The 26,286-nt window shown below is 43.5% G+C and overlaps 3 protein-coding genes and 3 non-coding genes across 8 annotated transcripts in view; 2 read left to right on the top strand and 4 right to left on the bottom strand.

Moving 5' to 3' along the window:
* The window catches only part of LOC6611291 (protein outspread), an 89,354-nt gene extending 67,024 nt beyond the window's left edge, over positions 1-22,330 (top strand). The window contains exons 3-11 of one of the 2 annotated variants that reach the window (XM_032727773.1): positions 10,466-10,531; positions 11,117-11,693; positions 17,055-19,708; positions 19,802-19,936; positions 20,010-20,149; positions 20,262-20,411; positions 20,464-20,575; positions 20,785-21,133; positions 21,389-22,330. In XM_032727773.1, coding sequence (XP_032583664.1) covers positions 10,466-10,531; positions 11,117-11,693; positions 17,055-19,708; positions 19,802-19,936; positions 20,010-20,149; positions 20,262-20,411; positions 20,464-20,575; positions 20,785-21,133; positions 21,389-21,582 — 4,377 coding nt within the window. In that variant the 3' untranslated portion in view covers positions 21,583-22,330. The remainder of the gene's footprint in view (positions 1-10,465; positions 10,532-11,116; positions 11,694-17,054; positions 19,709-19,801; positions 19,937-20,009; positions 20,150-20,261; positions 20,412-20,463; positions 20,576-20,784; positions 21,134-21,388) is intronic. The other variant, XM_032727774.1, reaches the window with a different exon arrangement.
* Positions 3,443-4,828, bottom strand: LOC6611293 (alcohol dehydrogenase-related 31 kDa protein). 2 transcript variants are annotated; one of them, XM_002035804.2, is made up of 3 exons: positions 4,682-4,828; positions 3,848-4,252; positions 3,443-3,795 (listed from the first exon to the last, which is right to left on the bottom strand). In XM_002035804.2, the coding sequence occupies exons 1-3, from the start codon at positions 4,775-4,777 to the stop codon at positions 3,478-3,480; spliced, it is 819 nt and encodes a 272-aa protein (XP_002035840.1). In that variant the 5' UTR covers positions 4,778-4,828; the 3' UTR covers positions 3,443-3,477. The 2 variants fall into 2 exon arrangements, with proteins under 2 accessions (XP_002035840.1, XP_032583666.1); XM_032727775.1 differs by having other exon boundaries at positions 3,848-4,234.
* Positions 4,934-6,754, bottom strand: LOC6611292 (alcohol dehydrogenase). Its single transcript, XM_002035803.2, has 4 exons — positions 6,668-6,754; positions 5,879-6,013; positions 5,407-5,811; positions 4,934-5,340 (listed from the first exon to the last, which is right to left on the bottom strand). The coding sequence occupies exons 2-4, from the start codon at positions 5,975-5,977 to the stop codon at positions 5,074-5,076; spliced, it is 771 nt and encodes a 256-aa protein (XP_002035839.1). The 5' UTR covers positions 5,978-6,013; positions 6,668-6,754; the 3' UTR covers positions 4,934-5,073.
* A 190-nt stretch (positions 22,331-22,520) lies between the features above and the next one.
* Trnap-agg lies at positions 22,521-22,592 on the bottom strand. The gene has a single exon. It is a non-coding gene; the product is annotated as a tRNA-Pro (tRNA).
* A 206-nt stretch (positions 22,593-22,798) lies between these two features.
* Positions 22,799-22,870, top strand: Trnap-agg. The gene has a single exon. It is a non-coding gene; the product is annotated as a tRNA-Pro (tRNA).
* A 498-nt stretch (positions 22,871-23,368) lies between these two features.
* On the bottom strand, positions 23,369-23,440 carry Trnap-agg. Its single transcript has one exon. It is a non-coding gene; the product is annotated as a tRNA-Pro (tRNA).
* Positions 23,441-26,286: the final 2,846 nt, after the last annotated feature.

Genomic DNA, 26,286 nt, shown 5'->3' with positions numbered 1-26,286 from the left:
CTATGGGTACATAGCATAAAAATTACTTCCTGATTGTGTTACATGCACCCAGGACCGGTCCCGAGCTCCCCCTTGCAGTCAGCACCCTTTCACCCGTTTCCCCCTCTCAGAATATTACTTATTTTTACACTGAAAAAAGCGATAGGGGAATTAGGTAAATCGTGAAATTTTCGTAGAACTGGGAAGGGGTATAGATGTTTCTTTTAGTTTAGTAAATGTTTTAGATTTTACTCCACCTACTAATCTAAATTCACCTAGTAAATATCCAGCTCATTTGTATGGTATTATTTTTGCAGTGCATCGACATCATTTCACATTCGTCTCTTGTACATACAAAGTGGTTGCTGCCTCAAGGCTGAAATGGGTACCACGAGAGTGTAGTTCAGGTAGGGGACTGAACTGGCGAGGGGTAGGAACTTTGCGTGGGCCAATCTGCCGGCTAGGCGGGCCCTCCCGGTTAAACAGGGTGACCCTCTGGATCAGAACGGAGATCGAGAGCAGCGAGATCTGTATCATTCGGAGTGTCAATGGACGCAAATTTACAAAATGTTTGCTGTTTTGTACTCCAGCGCCATTGTTATGGACATTTGGACCATTCCCATTGTCGCCCGGCACGTGTCGGAATCTCAGATCGTCGGCTCAAGTTCGCTCCACTCCCGAATGGGGAATGGTGGTCCATGGGCGAGCAATGGTGCTATATTCGGAGTGGGGCGGATAAGGTGGATGCGACGACCCCCGGAGGGCAAGTAACGTTTTTGCCTGTCATTTTTCTTCATGTTTATTTTTCGCTTACTGCATTTTTTGGCATTTAAGCCGCGCTCAGATCTATCTGTCTTTTTGCTGTTTTTGGGCCACCAGTTGGCCAAGTTGGAGTTGTGCCTTTTCAGCCGGCTGTTTGATTTTCTGTGTCAGCCTCAAACCCGGAGCACTTGTCGTGATTAGTTTAGAAAAATGTTGGCTATTAATTTGCTGCCTTGAGTAACACTTGTTATTTGGCTTCGCATTTCGCATATAATCTTGTCTGACCGCCTGGTGCCATGTGCGGCCGTAGATAATCTTTATGCGCCGCTCCAAGCTCCACATCGGTGTCTCAGTCAAAATCTGAATCGCAGGCCGAGAGTTGTATAGTCTCAGGCCCGAGACAACGAGTCGGCCATACAAATGGGACTTGGCTTTCAGAGCTTCAAAGTCTGAGAGCGGTCTTGGCGGGCAAGGGGTATTTGCTCCCATATCTAACATGTGTTCATGTGTTTCGTTTTTGCCACACTGCCGCGTGTCGTATAAAACGAGTCAAGATTGGTGAACTCTGCCCGAGGGGAACTAGATCAGAACATCGGCATTCAAGCTATAGAGCAAATCACAACGTATTCTAGGACCCATTGTAACATTTTTCATGCATTGCTTTAAGACTATATTAATTTACAACCTTTTTCTTTATCACTTACATAGCAAATGGACATTCAATTCTTTATATCCCAACAATTATTAGAGCAGAACACTTACGGAACAATCAGACATCCTGCTGTTTTGTTTCAACACTCATAACCTTTGCTTAATTACTATAATACCATTGATTTCCCACTCCATTAATGAATGGCTATTAGGTTTCATAATGAGTGCATTATCAGTGTTGGCTATAAACTCCCATCAGATCAGTACTTCATTATCTCACCACGCTCATATACACAGACAACAGCAGCGATCCATGCAGTTGCATAATCACTATCTTCTTTGGCTGTGGCGTGCATCCGTCAGGTTAATTAGTAAAATACCTGGTGACCAGGCACGTATTGCCATTTAAAAAGCATCAGTAATTTTTTCCTCCATTTTTCCGCAAATTTTTTTTGTTGATTAATCTCCACCTACTGCCGGCAACCGGTCGGTCGCATGTTTTTGTTCGATCTACAGTGTTGGAGAAAATACTAGAACTAGTCGCAGCCTAGATACTCTTGGTATGAATAGTTGCATTTAAAATGATTATTAGTAATTTAACTTAACCTACCATTTACAAGTACACCTACAATCAAATTAATGTGTGGATGTTAGTTCTTTAAAATGGACAAACTAAATTGGTAAATTACCGGCCCAGAATATTTATTACTTCATGCAATGTATATTGTATCGTAATTTTCAATATTTTCCGACATTTCCTTCAGGCGAACATACCCCAACATTTTTGCGATTGCACCGCCTCTCCCATTTTGGCTATTGTGCCCTAGCCAATCGATTACTTCCTGCATTTTTAAATGTCCTCCACCCCCCTCCCCCCTTGCCAACCGGCAGCTGACCAAATTAATCAAGCGTGTGCCAAAAAATAAAAAAAAAGGGGAAAAGGGGAGGAAACCAGCAAAAATTAAACGAAAAAAAGGAGTTATAAATGAAAAATGCTGGACAATTGCATGGTTCGCTTACAGTGACTAATCGATTTTTGGAATTAAGTTGCGCCATGGAAAGGAAAGCAAACTTGCAACGCCAGCGGACGGCAGGGAGTGGGAACTCTGGAAAAATGGTTTGATATGGCCTGGCCAGATTCCACTCCATGCGATTCCGTTGGTTCCATTCCGCTGCGTTGGGTCCTCAATCTCCTCAATGGTATTGTGGCTCTTTTTGGTCTGCTGGCTATTGATTTTTTACGAACCGAGTGGCCCCGACTAGAAGGAAGACAACGCACTCGAATTGGAAGTATGCCAAGGCGGCGTGCCCACAACTCACCCCACCATATAGCTGAGATATAGATACACCCTGAGAAAAAGCCAAGGCAAGATTGGAGACTTCTTCATGAACTCAACATAATAACATTTTCAACATTTGTAATAGATTGAACATAAAGCAAGTAATAACTTTTCAGGTTACTCGACCGTATGAGGGCTATTGCGTTAGATTTATACCGAAAGTATCTATTCAGGGTTTTTCTCCTGGTGTATCTGTAGGCTCTCCTCAGTGCCAATATTCCTGGGCAATGTGTCGGCAGATTTGTTTGTTTTCGCATTCGATTCTCGGTCGTCCGATTGGGTTTCCTATGGCTGACTGGCTGCCTGTGCGTTTGGAAATGTGCCAAAGTTCAATGCACGGCATTGCTCTAGCAAAATTTCGACATGCATTCGCATAGTTGAGATGCACTAGAGACGTTCTAGAAATGTCGCGTAAAGTCTACGTATATTGTTGCTGAAAAAGCCTTGAGTAGTTGGACTTGACTTTGCACTTACAATTTAGATCAAAGGTTGGAAGGAGAACATATAGTCGAATGATGTAAAGAAACTGTATAGTACACAATGCCACAACATGGAGTCATACATAACGTAAACCCATCATAATTAAGCACATCTAATTATAGCCCCAACACAATTCGCTGCATACTTTTGGGCACACCGAATTTTTTTTTTACACTTTCACACCCCATAGATGACCCATATCTATTATCATCGGAAAATGAATTGCCTACTTTTTGCGTAAAGCATTATTTTATTTGATTCGAATTCAATCTTGATCCTCTTCATCATTGCTCTGCATATAGTGCACGAACTGGTCGGCCATGTGCCAGTACCAATGCAATTTGACCAACTCCAGTCCACCCTTATCCGCAATCCATATCTGCCCATTCTCCGATCTCTCGATGGCATTGACAATATTCTGACCACACACCGATGTCGATTGGCAGGGAGCTCGTCGCAGGCGATCGGCAAAGGATTGTCCGTATTCCAAAAACGCTTTCAGTTTCCGGTCCACAAAGACCCTTGTGGGACCACAACAAACCGCCATCACAGCGACTCCGTTTTGGGAATAGTAAAGGGGGTCCTAAAAAGCAAAAATTAAATAATTTATCCTGATTAGATTGGCTTCAATTCACCGCTAGACTTCTGGTAAATCCAATCACACCGAATTTGGATGCACTATAGGCGCAGAAAACCGGCGAAGGGTCCAATCCAATGACCGAGGTAACGTTCACAATTAGCCCACCAGATCCTCCCATTTTTCTGTCCATATAGGGTAACACCGTGGCCACAGTGTTCATCATTCCCGTTAGATTTGTATTGATGGTGGCATCAATGTTATTTTCATCGCACAGCGTAGCTCCATTGATCAGGACATCGATGTAGTCCATTTGGACCATCACCTCATCGAAGTACTTCTTCATTTCTTCCCTTGCCATGGTCACGTCGTAGGTCCAGAAAAATATTTGAGTACTCGGCTTTATCGACTGCAGCTGAGCGATGGCCTGGGGATTTTCCGTGCTCTGTAAAATGGCCAATTTCTAGAGTAGAGAGAGCGTAAAACTGTAAGAAATTGTTTGGCTTTTAGTAGATAGTAAATTCCCCGTTTCTCTGAATTTCCTGATAAAGAATACAAATATTTACACAGTATATATGGCTTATCTGGCGATTAAAATAGACTTCATAGGTGGTTTAATATCGAAATATAAAAAGTTTAAACTTATCATTAAAAAAATATATGACCACCAAGTTATTAGAATGAGTTGTGCTTTTGTTCTAAAATATTCATTGAAAGTGCCAAGTCCTTCATCAAAACTGAACTGAAACATAAACTTAATTGTTGCTCAGCGCGAAACTAACATGAAAAACTCATTAACTTAATTAGTTTCGACAGCGACTGGCTGGACTAGTTTTGAGTTCGATCCGGACAGAAACCGAACCCCAAAGCCGCCAGCTTCCCGCTCACTCACCGCTATGTTCTTGGTCATGAGAACCTTGCTGGTCTCCAGTGCAATTCCTCCGCAATCCGCCACATAGCAGACATGCTTGCCCGTCAAATCGAACATTCTTTCTATCCGCTTTTCACAACTTCTGTTTTACGACTGATTGGCGGAGGAACTTGGCCATGTTCCGCCATTCCAGCCGCTCCCATTTATCTATTTTAATTAAGTAGAGCGTTTATCAGTTTTTTGGATTTCTCAATTTTCATATATTTTTCCATATTTTTCATGGAGAGTTTTATTATCGTATTAGGGGAAGAATGTGAGTGTGCTTCGAATCAGCCTTATTGCCTTGCGTGAATATCTTGTGGTTCGCAGAACCCTATGAACTAATGTTATGTGTTTCTTGGGAGTATCACTTCTTAGATGCCGGAGTCCCAGTGCTTGGTCCACTGGATGGCCTCCAGGGTGCCCAAGTCCAGTTTCCAGATGGCTCCGTTCTGGTTCAGCTCGATGGCCTTGACGAAGTTCTCGGCGCAGGCCAATGAGGGCTGGGTGGGATGAGCCAGGAGCTTCTCGGCAACCTGGGGCTCAACATCCAGCCAGGAGTTGAACTTGTGCACCAGGGTGGTGCGGGTGATGCCGGGGTTCACGGTGTAAGCGGTCACGCCGGTAATGGGGGCCAGTTTCTAAAGGTGTTATAAAACAAATTAGTTTTTTTTTTGAAACCTTTGCGTTTCCTTCGATGAACTTACCGCCAGGGAGCTGGTGAAGTTGACCACGGCGGCCTTGGTGCCGGAGTAGACGGGCACCTGGTAGATGGCATTGAATCCAGTGACGGATCCAATGTTGCAGATGATACCACCGGGACCACCCTTGCGCTTGTCCCAGAAGTCCAGAATGGCCGTCGTGGTGTTGACCAGGCCAGTGTAGTTGACGGCAATGGTGCGCTCGATCTGGTGATCGTCCAGGATGCCAGCTCCGTTGATCAGGACATCGACGGTCTTCAGCTTGGCGAAGATGGTCTTCAGCAGCTTGGTGGTCTCGGCAATGGGCACGGTCACATCATAGGGGTAGAAGGTGACGGTCACCTTTGGATTGATTGCCTTCAGCTCGGCAATGGCAGCAGGGTTCTCAATGCGGTCGAGGATCACCAGGTTCTAGGATTGAATACACGAGATTAACCTCAATCCCCCTCCATGGAGCCTGTGGGCATCGCATAGTTACCTTCAGGTCGCGCTTGAGCAGCTCCTTGCTGGTGTCCAGACCAATGCCTCCCAGACCGGCAACGAAAATCACGTTCTTGTTGGTCAAAGTAAACGCCATGGTGACTTCTTTTTTGCTTTAGCAGGCTCTTTCGATCTGTTTCAATGGGAAGAGGGCTCCGTTAGTTGTTGGTTTCCAGTTCGTGTCGGCCCCGTATTTATAGGAAGATCCGTACCGCAGAAGCTTCGGTTACGTAGAGCTTTTCATTATCTACCGTTACGCGATCTCGGCTATGTGCGCAGGCTGCTCAGCCGGCGACGGCAGCGCTGCCTAGTTTATGGTTTATTTTTATTTTTCGGCACACACGGTTTGTTTTTGTTTGGGATTTTGTACCGGCAAAGCTTTTTCTATATTAGTATTCGGTTTGTATGTTTATAATTTATGCCCAACTATGCCTGATGCTTGGAAAATTACTGCTCGTCTGCACGCGCTCGCTTTTGAGATAGCTAACGAAGGCACGGCGCCGATTAACAGGGGCGGGTTATGTTAAAATTCCTATTTTTAGAAGTTAACTAACAGGTGATTTTCCAAGACGAATATTCGGCACAGGCCTCCAAATTCTAATTAGATGCCAATTAATTGAGTTCACACTACTCGTGACACTTTAAATTAATTTTGATTGAATAAATTTGATTTTATGATTTTACAAAATTTATTTTCTATTTAATACTGTCATTTTATTTCCGCACTTGCATTATAAATTAAATTAAACAAGAATTTCCTTCAATTGGTCGCCCTTTTGCTACTTACTTGATCAATTAAGTAAATTTGAAGAGATGCAAGTACTCGTTAGCCGGTCTGCTGAACTGCAACTGACAACTGCACTGAGACAATAATCGGCGACTTGGACCTCCGCAGCTCCTTAAATACTGTTCTGTCGTGGGGGCGAGTGCAGTCGACGTCGACGGCGGCAGCAGCAGCGGCGTAAAAATAATTTGTAATATGTAAAATGCAATAAAAATGCGCAAGCAAGTGATCTGCAAACAAATGCCGGGTAAGGAGCCCAATAGAAAATGGAACACCAGAAGGTGCACTGAGAAAAAAAATTAGTAAAACGATAAAACAGAAAATAAATGAAAATATTCAAAAAACCAAAATATTCTAAAAAGTCTCAGTCATTTAAGTATTTTTATGTTTCTTTAGTAGCAATTTTTTAATCGATTTTAAAAAACAGCTGTTTTCTAACCATAATATAACATAAACATACATATTTGGCATATGGATTAAAATAAAATCATTCCGTGTACCGTTATTTCAAGAGTAATTTTTTACAGTGTTGGACCCCGAGTCAGAATACTAAGAGCTTTGACCTTGTGAATGTCAAGCATAGCAAGGAGAAGTGTATAAAGATCCGAGCTCGTGTTGTTGCTGCGGTCGCAATTGAACTTCGGCTTAATTTGCATACGTGTAATACTGTGACTGGGAGCCAGCGGGACTGGATCGTGATGGGGATGATGATGGAGGGAGGGGTGGCTGCCGGAGGCAGCGTAGAATCAATCTAGAAAAGTTGGAAAGCAAGCACAACACGCCCCCTAAAAGCAGCTCATTAGCAATCTCACTTGTCGGCAACTGCGACCAAGCCCACTTTGTGGCCGAGCCAGAGTAGCGGTTTCAAATGCAGCTAGATTTAACCCATGCTCGCACATTAGATTAATACATATACTATATACTACATACTATACATATACGTATACTATACTACATTATATATTATATAATATATTATATATATTAATTATAGTTAATGCTTTATTTTAAAATTTATTTTCCAATTTATATATTTATATACTAGTAGTTTGTTTATCAAAAATATATGTGTATATATGTTTAGCAAGAATTAAAAGTTTATATTTTTACTCCACTTAATTTGAATTTTTTAAGCTGAACCACAGCGCCTTAAAAACTAATTGACTAGAAATCAATTTGGTTTCAAATATTTTCTTGAGCTAATTGTGAATATAGGGCGTTAAATATGATGTGGGAGGAGGCTACTGCAATATCACATACATATGATGAGAAGGAAAGAGATAAGCATGCGGAAGAAATAAGCTTTCAATTTGCATAAAACTTAAACCTGTTTTTTTTTTTTTTTTTTTAAACTATATGTGTGTATGCACACAAGTTCTTTAACCTAATTGGAAAATATATTTGCTAAAATATACATATTTATACAGATACCGGGTCATATATGGCCCAATTCTCTGGAAGCTTTGGAGACGCTTAAGAATTTATAAAACTTAAATCTATTTTTAATATATTCATATTAAGTATTTTTGATAATCTTTGGGGGTCGCATCGAGCGTTATCACTAATCCAAATATGGTCACTTGGGGAATGCATGATTGGAAATTTTCGGGCTCTGATTAAATTTTCAGCTCAACATTTTCCCAGAGTCAATAATAACTCATTTTCCAAATTGACCCACTAATCGAACGGGTTGCTCTGCTGCCTTGGCAACTGACCGCAAAGTAATATAAACAACATCGTATGACTGTTCGCGCCTCCAGACGTTAATTTAATATGGTCTGGCCTAGTCTGGGGCTACAGTTTTCCTTATCAGCAGACGTGCCTAACATCTTCTTACTGCTTGGGGCAATCGAAACCGTTGTTATTAGGTACACTGATCAAAAATGTTGGCATATTATGCATGCAAATATAATGAATTAGTAAATCAGAAAATAAAATCAAATTTGTTTATCTAATTTCGTACCTACGTCAAAGGAATTTATTTTTGGATTTATCTGTATTTTCTATAGTGGCAAAAGCTTTTGGTGATAACATTTCCCAAATTAATGTTCTGTTTTGGTGATAATTTATATAAGTTAAACTTGTATTTAAAAGAAAAACGCATTTAATTAAGTGAAAGCATTCTAACTTGAAAGTGTATTTACTTTATGCTCCCATTATCTTTAACAATATTTGGGCTTGCCATATTTTTATCAGTGTACACTGTACAGTGGTCAGTGTGCGCCTTATCGGCTTGGCCCCCAAGTCATGCCGCCGGTGACATTCAACCTCTGGGGGGGTAATGACGCCAGCGGCGTACCTGCCAAAACCGATTTACACCAGCTCCCGCACCAACGCACGCCCATGTCCATAGGTACACGCTCGCCAGCATTGAGATGTCGTTTCCCGGGCTGATTAAGTCGGCGGCGGTGGCGGTGGCATTGTCTTCCCGCTGCGAGTGTGTCTGCCTAGTGAGACGAAACTGGGGCTTCTAAACGCCGGGGTCTAAGCAGCTTACCTCTAGTGTACTAGAGAACAATGTGAGGAGTGGAATAGCGGGAAAACGGGTGGTGAATGGAAGGGTTTTCCAGGGGCCAGGGGGAACCCTTGCGCACGTTCCATTTATTTGGGGCGCGGCTTGCATTGCATCTCGATGCAAACATAATCTAATTTACTATTCCACTGCCATTTGACCCATTTGCCAATCTCTCTCGACAGCGAAAAGGAGGAAATCAACCTGGTTTGACGTAATTGAGTGCAGAGAATCTTTCCCGCGATCTGATCAAGTTTCCTACACGCTTGACTTTGCTTTGGGGCTTGGGAAACCGCAAAACGGCTATCTCAGCCTATAGCAATTATATATTTAATACAAATGCAGTTCATTTTGTTTTGTATTCACCAAGTTATTGCAGATATTTGTTTATTTCCAAAAAACTATATTGTTACCTCTCACTTCGTTAGTTCAAACACTCCATAAATTTGATTCCATATTTATGAATTCAATCGCAAAATAGCCAATGCGAAAAAAGAAGAACTAAAAAACCTATAAAGAACTAGACCATAAACTAAAAATTGGTGCTGACTCTTGATTATTCGCGTGCGAGCTGCGTTCATCTAGGCCTTATAAATAATACGCTTGACACACCTCAGCACTCCACTCACACTCACTCCCTCTCACCTGACTGCATAGGTGGATGAGGAGAAATCAACTGCAGAAAGGTGCAACGTGCAACTAGCAACTTGCAGCGCAATGGGGCAACAGAATTCAACGTCATCTTCGCTGAAGGTTGAGCTTAATTTGCTTTGACTTTTAACAATTTGCATAAATATCAGACACACGTTGAGTCCTATACCCTTGTGGCTGTTGCACGTTTGTTATGATTCTGGCAACCAACAATAACAATGAGAATCAGATCCAGATTCCTATTCCGATTCAGATTCATATTCAGATACAGATACAGATACAGATCCAGATCCACAGCGAATCAGTGCCAATGCAAAGGCGAAGGCGTTGGGGCTTGGTTGCCTTTCATGGGAATGACAACGCCTGAAAATTTATGAAAGAACGAATTATAAAGGAATTATGATTTCTGTCGGGGCCGTTGAACATTATTTACCTCCGATCTTGTCTTTCCTCACCATTTCTCGTCCCACCTTTCATATTGCAAATTGCAAGCGACAATGCAAATTTGTTTTAGAGTTGATCACTCTCATCGACCGATAGATACATACTTAGACTTAGTGAAGATCAAATAATAGAAACTTGAAAATAGTTTGATATTTAAGATTTGTAATAAAATTTGTCTTCTTTTTGAATTTTAGCGCTGGCAAAGAAGATGGTTTGTTCTCTATGACGATGGCGAGCTGACGTACTCGGTCGATGATTATGTAAGTAATTAATTTGAACATACCTTAAAACATTTCCATTTTTATAGGTAATAATAAAATAAGAAAGATTTTTAAAATTTATAATTGAACATCCATAGGCATAATTGTTTTTTTTTCTGTTTTAAATACCGTCTCGTTGGTTCTCTAGTGATAACAAAAAATAAAAAGATAATAAAACTTTCTGTTATGGGGTGGTCTGAAATTGTAAGATAACAAAGCTCATAAAATATTATACAATCCCAAAAGAGCTTCTAATTATGGTATTATAGCATTGCTGTACGTTATCGCTAGAACCAATAAGTGTGCTGGCGGTAAAAACAACAATAAATGTACTTTTCCTTAACCAGCCGATTATTTATGAAGTGGAAGAATTAAAGTGGCTTCTTAATTGCCATCAGATTGATTTACTTTTACTTACTTACCAAACAAATAATTAGGTTATTTATTATTTACCAGTCATTAAATTAAAAAATGTATATTATTACGCGATAGGCCGAGCTCATTTTATAACCGATTAATTAATTCTCCTAATTAGATTTAGTATTTAATCATTGCTTAATTATTAATTACATATCTTTCTTATAGCCTGAAACCATACCGCAGGCGTGCGTCGATATGACCAAAGTGTTGGAGGTCACCAGCGCCGTGGAGGTAACAGGTCACCCTAACTCCATCGCCATAACCGCTCCCGAGCGCGTGACCTTTGTGAAGGGCACCAGTTCAGAGGAGTCCCAGTGGTGGCTCAACATCCTGGCTGCCTTTCCCAAGTCGAAGGGTCGCCACAAGAGAAGCGCCACCCTGCCCGGTGGTCAGGTGGTCGGCAGTCTACGCCAATCGAGCAACGGCGACCTGACACTGTCCACTAAGCTGGGCAATCGGCACAGCTCCTATCACAAGGACACCCTAACGTCTTCCCAGTCGGCAGGCAATCTGTTGAGCAGCCTTGATCTGGGTCCCAGCTCCACGAAGACCGCTGGTTCGCCCTTGACCACCACGCAATCAGCTCTCGCCGATGATGAGGAGGACGACGGAGTGGAAACGGGTGAGGATGTCGACGAGGATGAGGAGGATGAGACGGCGGTGCCCAGAAAGTCAAAGACTGTCAGCATGGGGGGCCAGGACGAGAACAATCGTAATGCCGGCAACGAGATCACAAATCGGGGTAAGTAAAATATCTAATATGATGTTTAGGAAACTAACTTTGTGTATGGAAATCTAAAAAGCTGATCTAATAATCTATCTTAGCGGAAACACAAACCATATAATTGCAAAAAGCTTTTAGCAAGTATTTATTTAAAAATCCATAAGTAACTATACTGTTCTTTTAAAGAAATTATAACTGAATCTCGTGTTAGAATAATGTTATAAAATTGGATCTATCCATAACAACCTTCATCAAGTTGTGGTAATAACTCAAGCAATTTAACAGTCAACTGAATAATAAGTGGTTGTAGGGCCAAAATGGCATTTATCTTTACGCAATACAGTTGATGAATCTGACTTTTACTTTTTAATGAAAATGGCTGGCAAGCTTAGTTATCTTTTGCTCTGTATTTTGAACCCTTTTCGCGAATTGTGTTCCGCTTGCCCTTTCGTGGATGTGGAAGCGGTGGGTTCGGTTGAGCTCGTATCGGCTGCTATAATTTTTATGATCATTTATGGCTTGCAGCAATCAAAATTATCAACCTGGGCCCAGACGGACAGCGAGTCCGAGAGACTCCGCTGAGGGATTGCAGGAATATTCTATATTCGGGGCAAGGAAGCGACTGAGGAAGATGGCGATGGGGGGCAGTGCGTGCAGCTAGTTAAAGCCGCAGCCACGAAATTAACCTTGAATTCACACACAAAGACAGGGACAATCGTGAAGCAGGGCTGGCTGGCTGGAGAGGAATCCTCGCCACTACTTAAGATCGTATAATGGTAGGCTTCATAAATTTTCTTTAGATCCCAGCCAGACTCTCTAGAGTGGAGTTGGTCCGTTGTGAGGATCGGTTGGTTGGTGGGTCGGTAATTGCAGTTACTGTGAATGTTCTCACATACATTGCTGCAGGATACTTGTTCATGGAAAAATGATATTCACGCTTAAATTATAGTGTGTCTGCCTCAGATCCGTTGTTGTGCCATCACGGATGGATCCAAAGAGGGTGGTGGTGGTGGTGTTGGCTGTGGACTGGACCAACTCCCCTCCTTGGTTGCAAATTCAAGGCTCAGCATCCACATCAAATGGCATTATTCCGTTGATAAATCGCCAGTTAAAGACGTGAACCAGTTCGAATTGCAAAGCCCACGAAATGGAAAGCGAAAATATACCAAGCATCTCCAGTGATTCAAGGGTTAATAACTTTTTGTAATTTAAACAAAATATCGAAGTAACGAAACTTTGAAGAAGCTAGGAATATGAAACAATTGCAACTCAACATCTCTCTAGGCTTCCGACTATTCATTTCATTTACCCACACAATCCGTAATAATAATAATAGATCATAAGAATGCATTTCATTATTGCACTTACCTGCGGAAAGTACCGCTTCTGGGTCCATTCTAATGGTCAGTTTTCACACTCACATTTGCCACCTTTTTCGATTAGCGATGCACCGTTGGCTAGTAATGGGTCTGGAGGTCCGTCGAGGCCGAGATCAGTTACCAGGTAGGACTCTAGGGCATTTCGCTCACTCGCTTCGTGGAGCTTGGGTGCTGACATAGACTAATTACATTCCATCAATAAGCAAAATTGTGCGGCAAATGAGGCAATTCATTGGACGACGGTTGGCTGGGCGAGCACTTTCTGAATGGGTGTTAGGATGCAGGATGGAGGATGAAAAAAGCTCTTAAAATGCACAACGACAAAGATTATAAACTGTCTACACCTAATAGCCGTCGGCAGGCCAATGTCAGGCCGGGGCCAGTTGAAATATTTTCCAAGTCAGCGCTACATGATAGCCCCTCTGGACATGAGTGCACCACCATGTGGCTTCTCTAGCCATGTCTCTAGCTCTATGTGTCTCTCTGTAGGGACTTGTAATGGGCAAAGTTTCACGGCAAAGTGAATAATTACAGTGCAAATAAATCTCGGGCTGTGGTGTGGAAAAGCCTCGCTCTGTGGATTAGTTTAGAAATTTCAGCAGACTCGCGGTAGAGGTGACGAAATGCAGCTACACAGCTAACCGGCGATTAAACGCCCCAAAAAATACTGAACCCAGGCCAACAATCAAATCTTCAACCTAGGGCCCATTACAACCGAACAAGTTTCCGAAGAAGTTTGCGTTTCACAAGAATTAAGTGCAAGATTGTATTACAATGACAAATTGTAAGAGACCGGAGGAAGTGCAGAAGTAACTACTTATGATTGCAACAAAGTTGCTGCGCATTACATTAATCTGATGCACTGAAAGAATGCTTACTAAAGTAAACAAAGATTTATGTCTTGCATAATTTGTCTTTCCATTACTTTAAAGTTTGTTTCTGAAACTTTTCTCAGTGTGCTTCTGACACAGAACTTGCATTTGAACTATCTGCCGAGCTATGTTATCGGTGGCTAACCTTCATACTATATCAATCGCTAATTACAGCCCTTTGCAACTTTGTAAAAAGAGTGGAGGGATGCCGGGAGAGGAGAGATAGAAAGAGAGTTCCATTAGTTCTACCGCGAATTCATTATCTTTCTATTGAGCAGCCCCATTATGAGCCACACAGAAAAAGCATGTTAACAAACGTGGTTAGGATGCGGACGGACCCAGCTCCCATTGAGGCCGGACAACTTCTGTGCAAATGCAAAATGACAGCACTGGATGGGCCAGGAGGCGTCTCGGCAGCTAACGATGCAGGTTGTGCGATTTACGAGACTGCTGAGCTCCAGAACTGGGAGACTTTGGAACTCGAAAGGAGAACCACCGGCAGTCCGGCAGTAGAAGCCACCATCACCTATAACCAATCAATATTCATAAGTGTAACGACTCGAAAGCAAAATTTATGCAACAAGCTGGGGTCCGGTCTGGCAGGGTTTTATTTTGTTGTTTTTCCACAGGCAGCAGCGGGCTGCACGGCCAGTTAGAAATTTTTCAAAGTCATCGTGTGAGGGGACCCTCGGGCGGAAGGGCTGGGTTCCGACGGGCGGGAGCGAGATTCCAATCCAAAGGCAATTTTCGCTTTCGTTCGCCCAAAAGGCAGAGCCGGGCAGGTAAATCAACTTGCAATTTGATTATTTATTACGTCTGAGGCGGGAGCTTCGTTGGCAAAGTGAGGGGAATAAACGGGAATCGGGGATTTCGGGGAGTTCAGGAGTTATTTGCAGGAAGCCCCGTCCATGATTGAGTGGGTTGTTCTGAGTGCGCTTAATTGTGGCCATAATTAATCAAATGCTGTTAATTAAAGAAATGAATAAAGAGTCGCCACCAGAGACAATTCCGAAAATCTCAAACCCTCACCCGATCCACCCCGTTTATATGGTCGCATCGCCTGGGTTCCTCAACTGCCAGGAACCATAATTATAGGGCTTTGTGCATCAACAGCGGCATCAAGCCACTAGCCAGCCCATGTATCTGCGAACACTGTTTTTATCAACTTAATTACACTTAGCACCTTACGCGCCTTCATTTCGTTCGCCCCACTGAAGTCTGTGTTCTCTGATTTGATCTTGAACTTGAAAGCGCGTAGTAAAAGCCACAATAAATATTAAATGGTGCAAAACACATCAAGGGCAGGCCACAAAAGCGAAACAAAGAGCCACAGATAATAAAGCAGCAAGTGGGGATGGTTTTATGGCCAGTTCGGCGGGGAATCGCGAACCGAATGAAGGATGACCTGTAAGCCGGCAGAGAGGTCCTCGTTGTTACTTCTTAAAGCTAAGAAAAATATTTTAACTTTCGTTGCTCCCCAGGGGTCCGTCAATAAACTTTATAGTTCCGAGTGAGTTCTTAAGATTGTAAATTTGATTTATTGCAAACTAATTGTTCAATTGTTCAAATATGTTCTTTGATATGGTTTTAGGTTTAATAGAACAGCATTGAATGTTTGAAACATAGGTCAACTTAATATTAGACGTACATTAAGATCTTGAACTTGATTCGTTCTTATATGCCCCAGAATCCCTGAGAGCAGAGTAGTGAGCATACCAAACTGCATTTTAAAGGGTAAAGTACTATTGTCCTTCCCTTCGGATATGTGTAATATCATAAGCATTATAAATTCCATTGCTGACATAGTCCCGGCCCCAAACCCTAATCGACGTAGAGTCGCCAGGGCCACTTTGGTCAGGCTTTTGCTTTAGCGCGATGGGCCGACAAGTCGACCAATTAAAGGCATACCCCATGCCCATCGTCATCACCATCGCCATTACTCCGTAACCCGTAACCTCCCCTTGGCGCTGTTAGCACAGTAACCTTGAACCTGCTCGGTGAGTCAGTCAGTCAGTGGCCAGCTCTGTTTCTGTCAGAGCTTTGAGCTGGATCCCCAGTAACCATACCCATTCCGAACACGGGGCTGGTGCCTTGGCTTTGGCATCCGTATCTGAAGCTGGAGTTCAGAGGCTGCTGGTCCACCTCCTTTCGCTTTTCGCAACAGCTCAATAATCAAGATAAACGCCGCTGGAGCAGCCGAAAAGCGACCAACCTGTTCGACTGACCGAATTGATGCGCATCCAGAGCGCTGTGTGTTCGAGGTTCGGGTTCAGTCAGTCCAGTCATCTCGACGCTCGACTTTATGGCCAGTCGGAAATTTGTATCATAATCATAATAAACCTAAATGTGGCGGCTGGCTGGAACAGGTCTAAATATATATTTTGTAATCACATATTTTATGGGACAACTCGGTGCTTGCCGCCTCTCGTTCGTCTGGTTCGTACTTGATGGCTCGTCCTCCTCGACTTGTTTGGGTGTTAATAAAATTATGGCACTCTGCAGCGCTCTCGGGATCTCTTTCAGGGCTTTCTGGCCTGGCTTATCGCGATCCCTCGGATCCCCTTACAATACACCGTGTGCCCGTTTTAATAATTTTATTATATTTGCCCGCACATAACTTGGCTCTCTCGCCGCGTTTTACGGCCCTATGCTGGACATAAATATTGTTAGGGGTGGAGTGTGGCTCCGAATCCTCAGACCTCAATCCACCGTCCACACGATCCTGTGTCTAAGTTAATTTCAGTCAATGGCATTGATATGGTTTGCTTAGCCAAGAGAGATACCGGTCAGCCAGCCAAATGAAATTACCAACATGCTCATATTTCAAAGTATTTAATGAAGACGCTGAGCCAATTATGAGAAAAGAATGCGTAGATTGCTGGTTGAGCTTTGTTTTTGGCTAAGGCCGATGTGCAATTTATGATCCTTGATCACCGACATGCTTGTATGCTTATAATTGCCTGGTTATCTGTTTTAACGATCATTCCTTTATTCTTTGATGGTGGTTAATGGTGATTTTGGTTCATTGAATTAATAATACTAAATAGTCTTTGCTTTGATCTTCGGTGAAAAAGCTAAGCTAAATACAATTTGACTTGCTCCTTAATTGAATTTTATCATTTTTTCAGTTTCCCAGCCCACGACATGCTTGCTGATCGAGGATATTCGACGCGATGAAAAGACGATCAAGGACATTGCCAACACCATAACGAATCTGAGTCAGCAGCAGAACAAACGCTGGTCCACGGCGGTGAACAATGCCTTGAACAACCAGCATCATTTCGCCCATCACAGCCAGTACCAAGTGACAGCCAGGGATGAGACGGACTTCCAGATGTCCTCCAACAGCAGCAGCACCAAATCCCAAAATCCAGCCAGCGAGCGACCCAAATCCCTGCCCCTGGCATCTAACTCCACGCCTGCGATTGTTTCCGCCATAGTCAAGAAGATACCCACGGTTATGGAGCAGGGTGACAAGACAAAACCCACTGCCAGGCTGCAATTGCACCTAAAGTCACCGAAACATTACCAGCACGAGAGGGGCGATCCCGATGGCGGATGCAATCTGGACGAGCTGTGTGTTAACTACATGGCCAAAACGGATGAGCTGCGATCGGTGGGTAAGGCGAACAGTAAGTCATCCTCTGGTCAAGGTAAGCCTCCGGTTAAGGAGGAATCGCTGAATGCCAAGAAGGGTTGGCTCATGAAGCAGGATAATCGGACGGGTGAGTGGTCCAAGCACTGGTTCACCTTGAGCGGTGCAGCGCTTTTCTACTATAGAGATCCCCTGTGTGAGGAACGAGGTGTCCTCGACGGTGTCCTGGATGTTAATAGTCTAACCAGCGTTATACCCGAACCTGCGGCAAGTAAACAACACGCTTTTCAGCTGACTACTTGGGACAAACAGCGATTGGTTTTGGCCAGCTTGTCGCCCAGCTCGCGAAATAGCTGGCTGGCGGTACTGAGAAGTGCTGCCGGATTGCCCCAACTAGACACACCTCCCAAGCAGACAGATATAGAGCAGGACTTTATCAAGGCTCAACTGCAGCAGCCATCGTCGAGTCCTGTCACTCCAGGCACCCCAGCAGGTCCACATTTCTCCTCGGATGAAGAGTACAGGACGGCTTCGGAAGGCGGCAGGCGGGATAGTCTGGACTGGGGATCACCATTGTCACCTTCACCACCTGTTTTGAGAAGTTGCCTGCGTAATCGGAGCTTGGCCAGCTTGCACAAAAGGAGTCGCAGTTCGCCACCAAGTTCACGGCGCAGTACGGTAGACAGTGTGGCCAGTGATGAATTGCCCCTATTGGTAGTTCCCGAGGAAATGCAGCCAACTGAGAGCAGGGAACTGAAGCAACAATGCGAAACCTTGCGGGCAGAGGCTTCACTGCGGGAGGCCCGCATGTCGGAGCTACTGGCCACCCTCCAAAGAACCGAACAGCAGTTGACTGCTCGGCTGCAGGAGCAGCAACAGCAGTTGAATAGCGAACTTACCCAGGCCAAACAGAGTGCCTCCGATCTGATGCACAATCTGGGACTGCAGCTCACCGAGAGTCAGTGCCAAATCAAGCAGTTGGAGGACCGTCTGGCGCAGGGAATCGAGGAGAACGAAGGACTCTACAAGCGTTTGAGAGAGTTACAGGCTCAGGATCACAGTGGTGGTGCCGCTCTCAGCAACCTGCAGCGTCACAAAATTAAACGGATGGACTCACTGAGCGATCTAACCACCATCAGCGACATTGATCCCTACTGCCTGCAACGCGATTCCCTTGCCGAGGAGTACAATGAGCTGAGATCCCGCTTCGAGAAGGCCGTTAACGAAATTCGAGCCATGAAGCGGGAACTGAAGCAGTCGCAAAATCAATACGATGCCTTGGAGCTGGCACAAGCTACTCTGCAGCAGAAGCTGGAGAGGCGGCAGCACGAGGATGGCGCTCAACTGCAGCTGATGGCAGCCCGTATTCAGGATCTGACCCTGAAGTACAGCAGCTCGGAGCGTCAGGTGCGGGCTCTTAAGCAGAAATTGGCCAAATCCGAGAGGAGACGTTCGTTGTCCTTGAAGGGAAAAGAGCAACTGGAACTGAAACTAAGCGAGTTGCAAAGGGAAACGGTGGAGAGAAAGGAGGGCACGCCACCCGAATCCTCCAGCAGCGAATCCAGTAGCCAGTCACCACTGAATGCCCACCTGTTGCAGCGATTGCACAGCCTGGAGCACGTGCTCCTCGGCAGTAAGGAGCGTCTGGAGCAGAGTCTCACCCAATTGCAGCAAATTCGAGCCGGCCAAAGGACCCGTCGCTCCGTTTCGCCCATGAACGATCGCAAAGATGGCCTACGCCAGCTGGAACGAGCTCTGGCCGAAACCTGTGTGATGGTCAGTGAGCAGATGGAGCTGACTTGCTTGCAGGATTCCTGTCACAAGTGTTGCGATCTGCGTCAGCGTGTAGAAAAGCTATCCGCCCTGCAGCAGCAAACCGAAACTGATTTGCAAAGGAGTGAGCAGCTGCTTGAGCAGCGGGAGACTGACCTGGCCCAAGCATTAGAAAAGTGTGCTAGCCAGGAACAGGAGCAGGAGCTGCTCCTGCAGCAGCGTCAGGAGCTGAGCGAGGAACTGGGAAGGCAGCAGGAGCGATGTCGACGACTGGAGAAGCGACTGGAGCTCCTCGAGCGGGAACATGGCAAGCAACTGGAGTGCCTGAGGGAGGTCTACCACACCGAACATGCCAACGCAGCCGATGAGCAGAGCTTCCGTAAGCGGTACCAAACTGAGATCGAACAGCTGAGGGTGAGTTCAATCACTGCAATCCCACTGTACTCTAAAAGATCATATATTATAGTAATATAACTAACTAACTAACTTTCATACTGTACAATTCAGACACTCTGCGAGAAGGGATTGAGTGCCATGGAAACTTCGCATAAGCGGCTTACTTTGGATCTTGAGCAGAAGCACAAGATGGAGATTGAGCGCCTGCTGGCCGAGAAGGAAACTGCCCTGGCCGAGGAAACTCAGGTACAGCTCATAGCCCACCAATCCACCTTTATTGGATTCTTAACTTCTTTGGATTTATTTACTACATTTACAGGCCACTTTGGCTGCTCTGGACGCGATGAGAAAAGCACACCAGAGTGAAGTACAGCGGGAGGTGGCTCGATTCAAGCAGGAGTTCCTGCGACAGGTCCAAAGAGGCGAGCAAATGCGAGGGGATGGCGCCAAACTGAAAGAGTAAGTGTAGAATGAATATTTTGTGGAAGGAGACCTAAAATACATGTTTTTAACTATTAAATCCTTGACCAAAATTCGATTAAAACGAAAATTAACATTAATTACTTTTTAGGGAGGATCTCGGAGAGCTGCGAATGGAAATTCTCGCTTTTTCCGAAAAGTATTCCATCAAGTGTGTGGAGAACGCGGCTTTGGAGGAAAAACTGCATATGGCCAACAGCAAGCTGAGACATTTCCAGCAGATGCAGCAACTGGAGCTGAGGTACGGTAATTTATATTCAATTGGACAGCCTTACATTAATAACATCTTGCAGAAACAAACAATTTCGTGCTCACTTGGCCTCCGATGATCCATCAAATGATGTTCACTTCGTGCAGGGCCTGACCTCCGACGCTCGAGAAGATGCTGATTGTGAAGATAGCGAGGTAAGAAATTGCAGTGATATCACTTAGAACCCCTTAATTAACTCTAGATCAATTAGTATAACTTGTGACTAACACTAATCACTACAACAGCAGACAACAACTAATCCACTTTGTTACCATCTTCCACTATCCCAAAAAAAAAAATAAAAAATACAAAATACAAAAACACAACACAAACAACACACCACAACTACAACCAACCACCCAAGCCTGCACCTCAAATATTGGGTGCCACAGCAACAAGAACCCCTGCCGCAACCACAGCTACAACCACAGCAACAACCACATCAGCGGCCCCGAGCGACACTGAGTCCAATCCCGATTCCGATAGAGAAACCGCCGATTCATCGCGGGCGCCACCCGAGAAAATGGAGCAAAGTCTCTTCGTGATACCCTCCCATATGCTAAACAGTTCCCTCGTGCCAGCCGCAAACGCTTCTGATCAGAGTCAGAGATCGCAACTCTATCGAGATCTCGATGGGCCCGAGGATGGTTACGAGCCATGCTACAGGCCCTTCGATATATTTGCCATCTATCAGAATCGTTTGAGCTACCAAGGTAAACGCAAAAACGCCATTCTCGATCCACTCTATTCCCTCCTGGGGCAGCGCACTCTTCTCTCTACACTCTATACACGTAATCGTTATCATCACGGCTGTCCCTGCTTTTGTCTTCTGTCTTTCCGTAAATCTCTCCAGATCCTTTCCCTGTTCTCCTGTCGTTATAATCACACATTTGTATATCTGTCTTCCTGTGAAAATCCAAAATATAACTAATTGTAGATACATTTCCTCTTTTTGGGACTCTTTGCAGGTCTGAAGGGCAGTTCCACGTTTGGCAAGAGTTTAAGGAAATCCGCTGCACAGACATCACCAGCATCATCAGAAATAACAACAACAACAGCACGAACAACCGATCCAAAAAAGCCCAGTCACAAGCAAATGTTTAAAACGGCTGCCGTCATTAACATTCAGCAACAGGTAGCCCAGGAAGAAAAAGCACAATGAACAAATCGAACAAATAATATCGAAAATGAAATGCAATAACCAAGAGCAAGAAAACAACAAACAGAACCAGTGGAACAACCAAAGAATAATTAGTGCTAATAATAACTAAATAATTATAATTATTTAAAATATATTAATTAAAACAAGCTACCAAATGCAAGACAAAATCGAACGGCACAGCATCCATGATGTATGTACATAAAACGAATAACATTACTCTAACAGAGCGCAAAACTGGTTGAAGATCATAACTAAGATGATGATGATGATGATGTTGGTGATGTAGCAGTCAAGTGAAATATATACATACATATATGAGGAGCTTCAGATTTCGAATGGAGTTTAGCTAACAACGACTGTTCACCCCCTTCCAATGCAAAAAGTGGAAGGGACGTCGAGCAATGGAAAACTAACCCCCACAAATGTAACAACAGCAGCATCCACTGCGTCATCAACAGCAATAAAAACCACAACAATTTTGGGCCAAATTTATGTATTTATCATCTATTCTATCTTTGTATCTGTATGTTATTCTACTGTACGTTTATCCAATTCTCTATGTCCACAAAATGTGTCATTTATTTATGTTTATGTAGTTCATAGGTCAACTTTCAAGCGAGCAACAAGTATTCAAGCTTAGTTGCTTCATTTTTCGTTTGTATTAAATAAATCGAAATTGTTTTCAGCTTACATACATGTAAATGCATTATACATAAAGAAAATACAAACAATATATCGTCTAATTTTATTTTTGTTTTGTTAACCATTGGTATTAATCAATATATATTTTACCTTAATTAAAGCAATTTTAATCTTACTAAATAAGCGGGGCAAAACAACAAATGTTAATATTATTTACCCATAAGTCGTTATTTGTGCAACAAAAATAAAAACTATAAGCAAAGTTTATAATTTGAAGCAAAAATGTGTTTTCTCTTGGGCTCGTCCGGGATTTGAACCCGGGACCTCCCGCACCCTAAGCGGAAATCATACCCCTAGACCAACGAGCCAGTTGCCACAAGTTGGTCAAAAAGCTTATTCATATCACAGCACGAAAAGAGCAGGTTTCTTTCATGGTCAACAGAAAGCTCCAGCCTTGAAAGTAGCAATGAAACCAGTTCTTATACATTTTGAAAATATTTTTATGGAAATTGTGAACAAGACCAACTGTTACTGCGCAAAATTGGTCTGATTATGTGAGCCGCGACGATCACTTGGCTCGTTGGTCTAGGGGTATGATTTCCGCTTAGGGTGCGGGAGGTCCCGGGTTCAAATCCCGGACGAGCCCAAGACTGTTTTCTTTTTTTCCCAATAATGATCTTTTACTCACATATGCATACATTCATATAGTGGGCTTAAAAGATAGTAAATAGCAAAAAGGATGGTAGCAAAAACATTTAAAGCCCTTCGATAGTTTTTAATTTTAAAAGCTTAACATTGTGCGCATGCAAATAATATGATGTGGTATACATACATGTATGTAATTCTAACTGTTCGCTTAAGTGCTCTTATAATAAATATTTCGTAATCAAACTTCAAAGATTGTTTCTGTATTTGTGTATATGAATCCGTTGCACGTTGAGTATTTATTTTCAAGTTGGTTTAGTTTTTTTTATATGTGCAAAATGATGTTCATTTTAATTTAAGTAAAGTTGTTGAGATTGCCAGAGATGAATTTTAGTTTAGCTGTTTCTTCTTTTCTTCTTACATCCTCTATAATTATACTAGCAATTGTTACAGTTAAAGGAAATAAAAAATAAACACAATAAAAAAACTACTTCTTCTTGGGCTCGTCCGGGATTTGAACCCGGGACCTCCCGCACCCTAAGCGGAAATCATACCCCTAGACCAACGAGCCAGTTGCTCACTGCGTGCTTAAAATCCGTTTTGTTATGGCGGGCACTCCATATGCAAGTGCGAAGAGAGCTTTGGCGCTGTCTAAATCTGGCATAAGCTTTCCAGGAAAACTGAAGACGCCGGCAAAAAACGAAAGGGCAACGAGAACTCGACTCATTACATGCCATTTCGAGTAATTCCAGCTGCGGCCAGCAAAAACAGTAACTACTGAATAAATAAGCGTGTTCAGACATCGATGGTTCCAAGCAGTCTGCCGCATCCAAATGGATTTCAGAAATCTCAGAAAGAAAATCAACTGGCCAAGAGCGTAGTAAAGATTTTCATCCGGAGGGGAAATGCGCATTACAAACTAACTATCTTTGTTGTTTACAAAGACTTTACACTTCACAGACAATACTTTACTTTTCTTATAACAGTCGGGAGACCTTTACGAACCGACTACGCCCATGGTCAATCGTTGGAAGACAAGAAGTCCCATTCCATAAACGTCGGATAACGTTCCCTTGAGACGTGCGACTTGAGATGGACTAAAAAAACCCTTTGGTCAGTTTAAAATGCAGAATGCATTTGCTGTTATGGAGTTTTTCGCGAGAACTCTGGAAAATCTGCTATGGACACTTGGGTTGTGTTTTCCTTGTGGATCGATTGCCTTTTTTGGCAGCAGAGCGATTGTGACGTCACTTCAAATGAGTCGCAATTGATTTGAACTTTTGGCAATTGGAATGACTATTGAAATTGCGCGATTCATTCCCCCGCTCGCCATTAATTCGCATAATTGTTTGCTACTTGGGAAGCAAATCGACAAAATGTTGACGATGAAAAAAACTAGAAAAGCAAGCCAATTCAAGCCAAAGGTAAAACAAAACGTGTAGAAATTAGTGAAAATTACAGGCCGCTGTTTGCCTTTGCAATCACGATTTTCACTTCATTGGCAAGCCATCGATACAATTCGTTCGGGTTGCCCCCTCACTCTGACCGGCTTTTCATTGAGTCTGGCCCTGACCCTTGTGGGGACACTCGGGAAAGCAAATAATCCCGAGTGGCGCTTTTCTTTCAACTTGGAAACCCGGCTAACAATGCATTTATTTGATTATCTCCTCAGCTGCCGTCGCGTGGATTGCCGTCTGACGTGACGGAATCGAAATTACTTAATTCAAGCGATTGGCAGGCCGACTTCAGTGGCATCGAATCTTAAGCGGGGTTAAGCGCAGGCAGGTGATTCCATCGGTGGTCATTGAACCCTGTTTTTGGACCGTTTTAGATAGATTTTGGGGTATTTAGTGTAACATATTTAAACAAAAAGGAACTGTTTTGCCTACGAATATGTACAAGTAGCTTGCCCAGAATTTGGGTCACCTATGAGCAGTGATCTGATCATTGGCAACCATAACAAGTCCCACGTAATGACCATGATCGGGTGGAAGTCGTCCGCCTCTTCCCAACGCAATTCCCGATCGCGCCCCGGCCCGGCCCATCCCATCCAATCATCCCCCAATTGGGGCCTCCATTTCCACCCAATACCAGGCCGCTGGCCAAAGTCGTCATTACCATGTTGCACACCTGCAATTACCATCTAGTTGTCCATGCAATTTTCCAGCTTGAGATTGAGAAAAGTCTTCGCATATGTATATAATGCAGGTACAAGCTCTGATTAGTCTGTGATACACAACTGGAAACAAGAACATGGCCATGAAACCAGTAATGTATCTAGAAAGAATCCTGAATTTACTTATTAAACTCATATATTCATTCTCAAAATAAAAATTGATGTAGACTTCCTGCAAACGTATGATGGGGACTTAGTACTTGTTTTGTAATAATAATTATAAATGTAAATGAAGCAACTGAAATGCTTTTCTCGGTTGGTTATCATTTTCATTAATCCAGTTAATAAACCACAATTTTAGACGGCGAAAAATGACTTCTTTATGCCCCTCGACTAATTACACCCGGGCAGTAAACTTTTATGATACACCATAAAAGATACGACACTAAATCGTTGGCCAACTTCAAAGGATTTCGCTTGGCTCTTTCACTTCGGTCGTTCTTAACAAGCGCCAAAAACAAAATCACCGCAAATTAGAACAAACCCATCACGATCGATTACATTAAATAATGCTACGCCTGGGCCCATGTGCAACTTTTTGTTTCTTATTGCGGCTTATTGTGCCGCAACTGATTCTAACAAACTGCGACAACATCAAAGGCCCAGCCACGACCCAATTGGCCTTCTTCTCACAGGGCAGGGGGATCGCTTCCCCGTCCCAGATATCTTTAGCTCCAGCTCCAACTTCAACTCCAACTCTGACTTCATTGAGGCATAACGTCTGCCTCGGATTCTTTTGGGCCTGTTATAACGGCCACGAAATCGCGCGCCCCAAAACAATGCCGCAACAACAAAATCAGCAGCAGCAGCCGCAGTAACATCTGCAACTTGCAACAGCAACAGCAACATCAGCGACTTGCAACAGTGGCAGAAACGGTAGCTGGCGTTGATGTTGGTGAAAAGGGAAAATTGTTTCGTTTCGTTTTCGCTCTGCTTTCTGCTTGGACTCTCGGGGGATATTATGTTTGGTTGCTGTTAACATAAATTTATACTGCCTTTAAACTAATTGACGATGACAACTTCTGTGCCGCCGAAGCGGCAGCAGCAGCAGCAGCAGCAGAACAGCAAAAATCCGAGTCCAAAAGGCTGCTGGCATACTTTTCTAGTCATCCCTGTTGCGGATTGTCTTTGGGATCGCATTGTGGGCTGGTCGGCGATTTACGAGTGCCGCGATCTTGAAATGCCTCCGCGAGCATTCACCAAATGTGTGTGGCAGTGCCACATTTTATTCAATAACTGAG

Source organism: Drosophila sechellia, chromosome 2L, assembly GCF_004382195.2.
Source record: "Drosophila sechellia strain sech25 chromosome 2L, ASM438219v1, whole genome shotgun sequence".
NCBI classification, from domain to species: domain Eukaryota; kingdom Metazoa; phylum Arthropoda; class Insecta; order Diptera; family Drosophilidae; genus Drosophila; species Drosophila sechellia.
The sequence above is the reverse complement of the archived record's forward strand: the minus strand, read 5'-3'. Positions and strand labels throughout refer to the sequence as shown.

What these genes read in the sequence shown, in the direction of transcription:
- LOC6611292 (XM_002035803.2), bottom strand. Translation starts at nt 5,977, where the DNA reads ATGGCGTTTACTTTGACCAACAAGAACGTGATTTTCGTTGCCGGTCTG. An exon ending in TGCTCAAGCGCGACCTGAAG is followed by an intron (nt 5,812 to 5,878) that starts GTAACTATGCGA and finishes ATTCAATCCTAG; the next exon opens with AACCTGGTGATCCTCGACCG. An exon ending in ACTTCACCAGCTCCCTGGCG is followed by an intron (nt 5,341 to 5,406) that starts GTAAGTTCATCG and finishes TAACACCTTTAG; the next exon opens with AAACTGGCCCCCATTACCGG.
- LOC6611293 (XM_002035804.2), bottom strand. Translation starts at nt 4,777, where the DNA reads ATGTTCGATTTGACGGGCAAGCATGTCTGCTATGTGGCGGATTGCGGA. An exon ending in TCATGACCAAGAACATAGCG is followed by an intron (nt 4,253 to 4,681) that starts GTGAGTGAGCGG and finishes TCTCTACTCTAG; the next exon opens with AAATTGGCCATTTTACAGAG. An exon ending in GATTTACCAGAAGTCTAGCG is followed by an intron (nt 3,796 to 3,847) that starts GTGAATTGAAGC and finishes TTTGCTTTTTAG; the next exon opens with GACCCCCTTTACTATTCCCA.